The sequence below is a fragment of the Acyrthosiphon pisum genome, chromosome A1 (genome assembly GCF_005508785.2).
Source record: "Acyrthosiphon pisum isolate AL4f chromosome A1, pea_aphid_22Mar2018_4r6ur, whole genome shotgun sequence".
Lineage (NCBI taxonomy): Eukaryota > Metazoa > Arthropoda > Insecta > Hemiptera > Aphididae > Acyrthosiphon > Acyrthosiphon pisum.
The window spans coordinates 164,613,095-164,625,538 of NC_042494.1; the positions used below are offsets into that span (position 1 = coordinate 164,613,095).

Consider the following 12,444-nt stretch of genomic DNA (forward strand, 5'->3'; position numbering starts at 1 on the left):
CAGCAGACGTTTATGAAGGTTATACGGACCTCCTTCCCATACTAGTAATATATTTCTTGTACATGTCTGACAGTGAAAATATAGTCAGAAGTGGACTCCCCAAGCTTCCTTAAAATCATAAATTTTAAAATTTTCATAAGTAACTTTTTGAAGAAAATTAAAGCCCCCCCCCCCCACACACTGCATCGGTGAACCGTGGTGTTGTGGTGGCAGAATATTGTGTCTAGATTCATTTTACTGCCACTGCTACCATTGCAGTAGTGCAGTGTGTGGGGACCGTTAGTAAGATGAAGTAAACACATAGCGTGTACAACGTCCTCTTAGGTTAGGTAAGCCAAGTGTTGTCCATATTTTTTTGGACATGTAAACATTTTAAAATACTGATATAATCATGAGTTACTCATTAATGCAAAATTTTAAAGCGCATTAACTACCTATATACAGGGTCAACTGACTTTTGGAATAACTTTTGTTTTAATCAATATTTAAAAAAAAAAATGTTTTATATAATTTATAGCCACTTGCGCTACACATGTAATAAAATAAAAATCATTTTTATTTTTTAATATCGAAAATGAAAAATTTACGTTTACGTAGCATACATTTTTATTTTTTTTGGTCAGTTCTTTCTGTTACACTCTGTATAGTATATACATTAAATAAATGAGAATATATTGAGAAACATCAGAATATTCTACGTCGTAAACTTGTAAACATGACGCGGTAAGTAGTGACCACTACACCTTTCCACACCCTTAATAAGTTATTTTTGGTGTTTTTACCATTGTCTATACATACGTAAATTTTACAACAGTTTAATAAGGAGGCCATATTAGTATTAATTTATTACAGAACAGTGAGACAAGTGAGAAGAACAAACAGGTTTTAATAAAACAAACAACTGTTTGATACACGATTATTTACACCACGAAGGATAAAATATATTTATTTATTATTTCATACACTATGGTAACACGCGTCACATACGTAATTCGATTAGGGTTTCGGCGAATTTCGTACTGTACAGAAAAAGTAAACAAAATCCGATATACTAATATGCACAATGCAAGATATACGTATTTATGTAGGTAGGTCATATAGGTACATAGGCGCAATTTCAACTTTTAGCTTGGGAGGGGCTGAATATATTAAAGACAAGCAAACTATTGCAATACAGCATATTAAAATTGTATGTCCTAGGTTTTTTTTTTTTTGGGGGGGGGGGATTACGGCTACGTTTAGGGGGCTTAGCACCCCCAAGCCCCCCTCTCAATTTGCGCCTATGGTCGTATATGTATCTGTAATTTCGATCAAACCTCCAGGAATAGCTAACTTATACGTTGAGTATAGATATATGAACAGAATAAATTATAACGAACAACAAAACACGTAAGATCCGTGGCCACCGCTATAACACCGTAGTACACATAATAAGATACTAAATACATACTAAATATTATTATACTTATATACGATGAGCGTTGAGTCCGTTTTTTATTAGGCCACGATTATTGAACATACGATCAGACGACGAGAATATTATAATGAAGCAATTAAGGGGACTTTACAGTGACATTTGTTGCCTCTGTCTCACAAGTGCGTAAAATAGCAACTTTAACGCTCAGCAGAACACATTCATGATTTATCTACGTTAGTTAAAAATTAGAGCGAATTGGGCTCTAATAAAATTTAAAAGTAAGACTAATCTATACAATGCCATAGGCTTTTTATTATACTTTAATTTTAAAGCGAGTTATGTGTATTTTAAAATTGTAAACTATTTGTACATCTTAAAATACTCATAACTAGGGCTAGGAAAATAAAGCACTAAAAACCTACAATAAAGGAATTAAAAAATTGCCAATAATGCTACAAAAAAAGCATTTTAACCAAGAAAATGCAACTAAAAAAGATTTGAACATTTTTAAGTTTAGCTGAAAAATATTTTTAATATCAAAAAATAATTTATTAAACACACTTTTATATATTCACACTAAGTAATTCTTAGAACAACTAAGCACAATTTATAAATATTGAAAAAAAAAAATTAAACACCGTTTTATTAAATGTCGATAAATGTCAACGTATTACGTAACCACTCGGTAATCTTTTTGACAAAATTTAAGAATCTATTTTCAGAAATATTTTCCGATAAGGTGATAATATTTCACTACGAAATCACGAAATAAGTATGTATAATAATACAATTAAAATAAATTAATAAATAATAATTTAGATAAATATGTACGTAAATGTTTTAAAAATGTAAAATATGCGTATAATTAACAAAAACTAATTAAAAAGCTAATAAACTGACAAAAAAGTACCAAAAAAGCATTTATTAACGAATATCATAAGAAAATGCAAAAAAAGCAAAATCAAAATCACATATTTGAACTCTGTGATGAATGAATCGAATTTTGTTTTTGATTAGCTATGTCCTGTAGTACTATGAAAGAAAATGCAAATGCTACAAAATCCTAGCCCTACTCATAACTCACTTTAAAATTAAAACACAATAAAAAGCCTATATCATTTTTTAGATAATAATCTTACCTTTAAATTTTATAAGAGGTAAATTTGCTCTAATTTTTAAACTAACGGAGATAAACGCGTTCTGCTGAGCGTAAAATTTGCCATGTTACGCACTTGTAAGACCGTGACAACAAATGTCACTGTTAGGTCCACTTAAGTGAATCGTGGGACACCATCACGCGTTGAATTTTAGCTTACCTGGCTAAAATTTAAAACTATCGCTTGATTTACGTATACCCTTACTGCCTTACCAATTGGCAATTACTTGAACCACCATAATATTTTTAAATTAAAATAAATATAGACATAATGTATAATACTATTATCATTAGGTATAGGTACTTAAGTCAATAATGTTTCTTTTTTAAAGGTAAATCTATCATATTATTATTATATTATTGTCTCGTATATATTTATACCAAAAATACATATACAAGACGTGTACACCTACGCGTTGAGGTGTAACAATACCATCGTCAACTCAGTCAACTTAACAGTAGATAATCCAAACCGCATTCTGAATAGTGTCATAAATCATAATACACGTAATAGGTACGTTGTATACATTATCCGTGTTAAATATTGGATTTCTTCTGATTCATATAATATTATTATCCCACAGAATTGATATTCGAGTGCCTACTATTCTAACCTTACTCAATACAAAATATGTAATATCATTTTGACAATTTCCTTGGCTTCGGGGTGATCGGGGAAATCCCTATGACCCGGTAGGATATTATAATCCGGCGAGTGACTACCGTTCGTATATATGTAAATATATAATAATAAAATATCAGTAGGTTTTTTAAGTAACGGTAATCTAAAACCTTGGGAGTTACAACTTACAAGTGCAAATTAAAATTTCAATTTTTTAGTAAATATATCATTTTACATTATTCTATATTATTACGAATATTGTTGGTATACTATTTGTCTAATTATGTTCTAGGAAAATATTATTTTTCATTTACATTTTTAACAACTATACTAATTATTACTGCCTAGTCTATAGTCTATACGCTCTAGAAAATTATTATATAAAAGTTAAAAAAAAAGAAACGTTTAATAATATATTACACTTTAAAATTTAACTCAAACTGGTTTGTTATTAATCAAGTAATTTATCTGGTATGCAAACGCATAAACTTCCTGGTCATAATTATGGGATATTATATTTATTATATAAAATAAACAGTAGCGGGCAGACAAATTGTTGATAGATTTACTCGGGAATCAGGGGCCCGAGATAAGGGGTAGTAATATAAAATGTTTTACATCTATATTGTACCCTTTATATTTTATTTTAACTTGACAAAAAAAAACATAGATATTACGTATTTGGTTCAATTTTTTTTATTGAATAACTGTTAGGTTTGTTTTTACAGCAGAGTATTATAATATTTTTAATAGTTAAGACTATTGTGTACTACCTATGGATGTTTTGCTGGGCAGTTGTTTCACGCTACCATTATTATTAGCTTAACGTCACGTTGTGTGTGATATACGTAGACCAATGAACAATACGTATTTTATATAATAATCATTTCCCTAAGTTAAAACATTTAATAATTATAAATTTCTAAATATACTATTATGCTACAATTAAATTTTAAACTCATTAAACCTGACCAAGTTTTAGACCCCCCCCCCAAATTTTAATAGTTATTTAGATTGAAATATATATATATTACACATACGACCAACCTTCATAGTTTCACATTATTAATTTTCGAACTTTTTAATTATACTTTAATTATGCATAGGTATTCCATTGCACCTATAACAACAAACAAAAACAAATTTTTCAAAATGTACCTTAACATTTAAATATTTTTATTAAATAAATTAGGTATATGGGTATTTGTCTAATTATTTGAGTATAGAAAAATACGAGGGAAAATATAAAATATGAGAATTTATTGTCAATGAAGTACCTAGGTAGGTACACTAAATATTTATATACAAACACAACTCTTTCCAGATAATTAATTTTCAAAAACTCTTTATCTAAACACTTTATTTAACTACTAGGTATATATTAATTTCATACATTTGGCATCTTAATTTAAAGTTACATATTATTCTGACCTAGGACGAGATACATTAGCCAAATAATGCAGGATGTAGGAGTCACTTCCTACAGGGAGCTCAAGAATATGGCGAATGATAAAGAAAAATTGAGAAGGCATTTATTGTGAACAATTTCTTAAAAACCAATCTTAGGATTGATAAACAACAAAAAAAAAATTATTCTCCAAAAATAATTTTAAATTAGCATTCATTGTCTAATACGAAAAAACTCATAGCCAATAAAATAAATGTATTATTAGGCACCTACAAGCTATAACACACATATATATAGGTACAAAAAGTATTTAATAATTCATATTACTTAGTGTAAATGAAAGATAGACGATAAATAATATAATATACAAATATTAAAATGCCTTCAAAACAATTAAATAGGTATAGTTTTTATAAAAAAATATTATAAAATAGTCTGTAAAATAGGGTATCCATGTAATGTAAAATAATTATGGAGGTACAAAAAACGAGTTTCACCCATTCAAGGTACTTTTCCAGGATGTTTGGTATGGTTTTCCTGGAACTCTATGTCAATACCAACACATATCAGCTATCAGCAATATATCTGCTTCTTCTGAATTATATTATAATATACGAGTACTGCTACACTGCTGCAGCAAAGATATACTATTTAGTATTTACCTACTTAGTTATAAGTTTCTGATGATATATTATAATTTAAAGTTGTAAAAACTAAAAACAAAGTTAGGTGAGTGCTTAAACTAGATAACTTTAAAGGTTAGGTGATTAAATGTAGTATATAAAAAAAATCCTTGAAACAGGGGAAAATTAATAAATTACTTAGGTAGTCATGTCTTAGTCCCAATTTATATTACAAAGTAAATAATATATTTTGTGCCTATGCATTTAACATCAACATTGTACAACTTGAATGTAATCTCTAATCATCACCAAAAAATATTTTTCAGAAAATATGTATAAAAAGTTTTAAATTATCTTGTAATTTTAAAACACAACTCCTAATACATTTTTTAGTTAATTGTAACCCATAAGTAATAATGTCTCATTTTAGGAATTAAAATACAAAGGTAAGTTATTAAGTTCCCTAAGTTAGATTACCTAACACTATATTTGTATAATTGGCTTTAAAAATGAATAGATTGGTATGGTAGGTACCTATTCAATATTCATGAATTCAACAATATAAAATATACCTAAATTGTTACTTTAGGTAAATACTAGGTTATATAATAACCTAGTATTTAAATTTAATAGGTTTTATTATATACTAGGTATATAATAAATTATCCAGAGTAGCAGAGTTAGTTTTCAAGAGATTCCGAGCTGGAGGGTCCTGGAATCCAGGCTGCAAAGATTGAATCTTTTGTAATTACTGAGGTAATTACTTAAATGTATGGAGGGCTAAGGCCATCCATTAGTGCAGGGGTTTATTGCAAAATTATTATCTATTCACATGTTGTATCCTTTCTTCTTGGCATTGTATAAAATATAATATGATAAAGTAATTAAAGTATATTTACCATGGTCTGAGAATACTCAAAAATTTATATCCCCTCTGGCCCAATTTTAAAAAACGCTGAGCACCCCATTTGGTGGTTATTAATGATTAGATAAATACTTAAGTAAACAAATTAATTTGATAAATAAAAAGAAAATTCTGAACATGAACCAAACAGTTTAAAATTTAAATAGGAGTATGGGAATATGGAATACAGTGGTAATGAAATAGCACCTTGAGATGAGACAATTATAATATGTGCAATATGATACATTGTATCATTAAAATATTGTTTGGTAATTTGTTTACCTAAAAAATATGTACCTATATGTTTTTGATCATATAAATGATTTGTGCTTTAAATAGTTGGTGATTATGAGTAGGTAATTAATTTAATATAACATTTTAATTTAATGTAACATTTTAATTGTTTCTACCATCAGAGTTCAAGTTTCTTAATCTTTATTGACATGACCCACCCTGCCAAAAATGTCTGCGCACGCCTACGGGTAAACCACTCTTGGTAATCAGTATACAAATATTTGGTAATCTTTGGAAATCTCTGTTAATCTTTAGAAATCTCTGGTAATCTTTGGGAATAACTGGTAGTTTTTTGAAATTTAGAATTAATTTTCATTATTGAAAGCTCCAGTAGTTAGGTATATTAAAACAATTAATCATATAATTTTGATGAATTAATTTAAAATAAGTACTTATAGAAGATTTAAATAAGTATCCTACTTAAATGCAAAACACTGACATTCTAATTTTTCTATTGCATTATAATAGCAAAATTATTTATGATTCTTAAAAATGTTAGCTTTGTTTAAATTTTCCTAAATTTATAATTAGAGGTACCTAGTTCAACATAGAAAAAAATGGGTAAGTTGGTGATGGTCTGCTGTACAGTAGATTAAAAGTATGTATCGTAATGGATGGTGAAAATTTTTAATTCAACGATATAATATCATTGTACACGAAAAACGATTCTGAACGCCTATGATATTTTATATTATATTTAAAGTGTTTACTTATTATTATTATGGTAGCTGGTAAGTTAAAATCATAAGTATATTCTTATATTTCAATATTTGTATATAATAATATACTTTAGAAGTTTCAAGTACCAACAAGTTATATTTTTTAATTACAAGAAAATAATTAAAATTTATATTCTTGTTTATTTAAAATCCAAATTTGAACTAAAAATAACTATAAAAAAATTGTGTTTATATATTTTTAAAGAAGCTTATTTCAAATTTTTAATTTTTAGCTATAAAAATGTAATAACATTTTATAAATTTTTAACTGCAAAATAATTTGTGAATTTTCAATTTAATAAATTTTATCGTTAATATACCTATATTAATTTTAAATGCTTATAAAAAAATCTTGCCTGTATATTTTTACGAATTTTAATAATACTTATAAACTGATATACAACTCAAAATAATATGCAAATTTTCGTATTTTTTTTACAAATTTTGTCACAATTCGGTACTCGTGTAGTATGGCGTATGCTAGTTACCGTAAAATGTTATCTACCAAAAAGCTGTACACGTACAGTATCTTACCTAATGGAAAATATGAAAGATCTACTCTTCTGGGTTATATTTTTATTTAATTTTTATATGTTTAATATGTTCCATAGAAACTAAGATTTTAAAAAGCTTAAAAGTTTATATAAATCCAAATATTTATTTGAATACATTTTCTGATGCTAAACATGAACTATATTTATTTACCAGTTATGTACCTACGTCCCAATTCTCCGAACTCTATTTACAAATTATATTTTACAGCTGTAAAATGAGTACAATACGCAATGATATTCAAAAATGTAACTTTACAGCTAACCTTAAATTATGATAATAATAATAAGTTATAGTAATAAATCACAAATAATTAAGTAAGTACTAAGTAGGAAGTAGGTATAAATTAATCATCTTTGTATAATGTATATAAAATGATGTCTTAAGTATAAGTCTAAGATAGAGTATAAGATAAAAAAACACGATATTTTTCATGACTTCATGCTGATAGCTAAATTCTGACTAACAGTGGTTTAATAAATCTAATTTTGAAAGAGATACCTAGCCGAATTTCTAATTTTATAAATGAAAAATAAAATGTAATTTAATGTCAAAATAAATGCCTAAATCATGTACCTAGGTATGTTAAATACTCATCGAATAACAGAATTAAATACACAAATATGTTAATAATTTCATATAAATGGTATATATCTATATATGTAGGTATCTACCTAATTATTATTAAAATATGAACTAGGTAGGTAATAGGTATTATATTATTGGGTTCTATAAATTGAATTAACAAAAATATAGCAAAGTACCTATATGACTTAATTTATTGGAGTAATCCCTTCCAACTGGGCCTCTTATATTATAGGTAATTTTTCTTTATTAATAAGGTAGTCGTTGCTTCTTTCACACAAACTGGACAGATTATTTAAGCGATTACATAAATAATTGATATTTGTTTTGGTACTAAAAAATGTGTCTGTTATTTGGAGCGATCTAGATTATCCAGTTGATAGATTAAACAGCAACTAGGTAGGTACAATACTTTACTCGATACTTTACAATTTGTAGTTACTTGTTACATAGATTTAATAAGCATTGAAGCATACTCATGATTTTATTTTAGCCTCAGGGGAAATAGGGCTCTCTACCCCTTAGCATGATCAACGCGAATACATATATAAATACCCAATATAGGTAATAGGTGCATAATAGGTAGGGTAGGTATGTTGTACAATGTACAACATTATCCAACTCTCAAACCACCATGCCTATTAGCCTAATTATTTTATTAATTATCATATTCAATGGTATTTACCTCGGTATTTACTCATTTAAATTGTTTTTAGTCAGTATTTATATTTTATGTACTTATCTACCTCCAGGCTAATGTCTATGGTTGATTAGACAAAAATAGTATAACACAAATAGTTAAATGAGAATTATGTTGCAAATAAGCAAATTATATTGTCACATTTTAATCTATAGGTGATATAATTTTCCTATACAATTAAAATCCACTTAAGCATAATGTTCTTAATATAACACAATAGGTTGGTTAAACACATTGAAGTAGGTATGATGCGAGTATGATGTCTAATAAATTGTCGTTTTATCTACTAGTTTCTTACTGTTCAAAGTACTTCAATATAGTTTTCAAACTAGGTTTGATATGCAACTCGATTGGTTCCAACTACCTATAATACTAGAATAAATACTTCTCAATATTACATTATTTCTTATCATTATTTTTACAGACAATAGAAATCACTAATCGGACAAAAACCAACTACCTACCTACAAATTTGTCCACTCAAATCCCCGGTTAAACAAAATACCTGGATGTTATTGATATGCTCAATTATCCCGTTGGGAAATAATTTTTCATCAGTTCGGACCAACGAATTTCTAACAATAGTTTGACTAAAATACCTATACTGATGACAAATTTGAAATTCAAATCATGAGCTATTATATTATAACTTACTTACCCCTACACATGTTGTATAAATAAGGGCTACCTAATTGTCGAACTGTGACAATCTTTTCTAGGCCAGACTGTTTACGAAAAGTTCCAAAATGGACAATGTACCCTACAAATTAGTTACAGAAATAAAGAAACGACTACCTATGGGACGGTGTTAAAAACAAAGAAAACCTAAAATGTACCTCGTATCATGATAAATCATGCCTCATATATCGGAGAACACCACCACCAAACGCGTTTCATCGTCCGATTCTAAATTTCTAACGATTTATAGTATTTAACCACCACACGCGGCTCATCTTTAAAACTCGATAATAATATTATGGGTCTGCGTTCGATAAATGTACCTAAATAAAATTATATTCGAGAATCAAGAAATTAATGTAATCTCGAGATAGTCGTAACGCGTTATCATCTTCAATTTTGGCGATGATAACAATAATAACAATAAAAAGTCAATAACAACAACAACAACAACAACTACAATAACCAGAATAACGTCAACTTTGCGGACTACGGAAACGTTTGTCCCCCAAAAACGGGCAGGGTATGGCTGTTGGTGGTTGACACAAGCCAGCGTTCACGTATATAGATATATATACATAATATCTATCTATAGATCCAAAATTAATTTCGAGCACCCATCGGTAGCGAACGCACGGCAATAGGACGAGACGTTGCTCAATAGACAATAACGAACGCGTCGAAACGATATGTCGATAATAATAATAATATTATGAGATACCCATTACACGATCGCCGGGCCGTGACCTCGTTGGTCGCACACGCGAGCCCTCGAGCCACCTACGGCGGTTTTACGTTACGATGACATTTTCTTTTACATTTCGTTATTATTATTATTCGTCTACTAAATTAACTATTAACGTCATTAAAATCTCGTTGTTTTGTCACCACGGTTTTCGTTTTACCTTCGCTTCTCTTTGGGTTTTTTGTTTTCCATTGCGACGACGGTGGCGGGCGCGCGATAGCGGGCCGTGCACGATGCGCCACTGCTTGGTTCGGGGGCCGTCGTCGGCCGACGACCGCGACTACGGGACAAACTTTCACGAAAATACGCGTCGCGAAACGCGGTGGAAAATAATACGCGACGCGATCGGACGGCGGGGGCCAACAGTAATAATAACAATAGGTAATAATAATAATAATAATTAATTAATTAATGCAGTAATAATGTATTATTGTGATGATAAAAATATGATAACGACGATTGAAATAATATTATTATAATTCTATAGTGAAAAAAATAAAATACAAATAATAATATAATATCGTCCGACGCACTGAGCGTGCGGCGGTACTGCGGTTTGTTATCTGGCGAGAACGATGTCGTCGGGACTCGCGCGCGAGCGCGACACACTACGAACGCAAACGTACGGCAATCGCGAGAGCACTGAGCACTGGCCACTGACGCTTGACGGCGGGCGGCGACGGTAAAAGTTTCGGTCACCCTTCACCCTCCCTCCCCCCTCGCGGCGTGGCACACCCGTAGAGCGTACCTACAACTACACACGACGACCGGAGCGGAGCGGGCTCGGACTTTTTAATAATAATAATAATAAATTGCAGTTAAACGGAAACCGGTTACGGCGCACTTTGAGCGCGTTCGGGTCGCGTCGGTCGATTTCGAACAGTTTTTTTTTGTTTCCCATCTCGGATTCAACACAACAACTATACTGTCTAGTGCAGCCTACCGCGTTACCCGACACCCGGCGGTAAGGAGAGACGACACTCGGGCTTGGATAGTTGTTGGTTGAGGGCCGGAGGTGGCGTAGGAGGGGTGGACCAGGTTTTTTTTTATCACGCGAAAACGATACCCAAAGATTTCTGAGATTCACCCGTACATCGTGGCATTTCGGCGATTTTCCACGATCTGTGCGACGTGCATAGATCAGGAATCGAAGACATGACCGATCATGGATCATCATGGGACTAAGACTTAGTAGACCGTGTTTTAGAGAAAAAAAATTATTCTCAGTGATTACGTGGCAGTCTAACCACAGAATAGTTAACGTCGCGGCTGCCTATTTACTCGTCGTCTTTATTGCCGTTGATGTTGTTGTAATGGTGGTGGTGTTGAACTCTGTCATGAGGGTGCGAGTACGCCGAAATTTCTATAGTACCGTAGTAGGTATCGTACTGAGTAATGAGTATGAATCGTACTCTCGTTATCGTGACATCACGTGCCCACAACAACTCACTACTGCCCGTCCGCTACTCCACTGTAGACGGGTCGTCCGCGGCTGCAGGCTGATTGCTGAATGCTGATAACCAGAGGTGCCGAGTGACGTACCGGTCCAGTGTTGCCAGTAACGCAGTAACCGCGGTCGCAGTGAAACCACGCACTCTTGAAGGATCGTGCCAGCCGCGGCTATAATAAATTTACTACTGTCCATACTCCATTTTTCGACGAGCTCGTTCTAGTTTTTTTTTGGCCCGATAGCTACAACATACAATAATTATAAATAAAAATAATAACCATTCGCTGAAAACGGCCGGTTGGACGATAAACCACGCGATGCCTATAGTTATGCTTTGTTCGCACACTGCCGTCCGCCATTCGATTTTTACCTTTATTTTATTATGTGTTTAGCACACCTATCTATAGGTACAGTATATGTAGGTGCTCACTGTAATAAGTAATAATACTTATTCTGCTACACTACTACACAGTGTACTACAGTGCATATGATAAGTGAGTAGTGACGTATACTTGGAGTTTAATTAAATCTCGCCATATAACTATATACACCATACACCAGGCGTATACAGTGTGTTTCCTTTTAAACGTA

General features: G+C 31.1%; 1 protein-coding gene across 1 annotated transcript in view; it reads right to left on the reverse strand.

Moving 5' to 3' along the window:
- LOC100167974 (hypoxia-inducible factor 1-alpha) overlaps window positions 1-11,060 on the reverse strand; it is a 53,726-nt gene extending 42,666 nt beyond the window's left edge. Inside the window, exon 1 of the mRNA XM_008187875.3 lies at window positions 10,564-11,060. Within this exon, the coding sequence (XP_008186097.1) occupies window positions 10,564-10,595 (32 nt within the window). The 5' untranslated portion in view covers window positions 10,596-11,060. The remainder of the gene's footprint in view (window positions 1-10,563) is intronic.
- Between the last annotated feature and the right edge of the window lie 1,384 nt (window positions 11,061-12,444).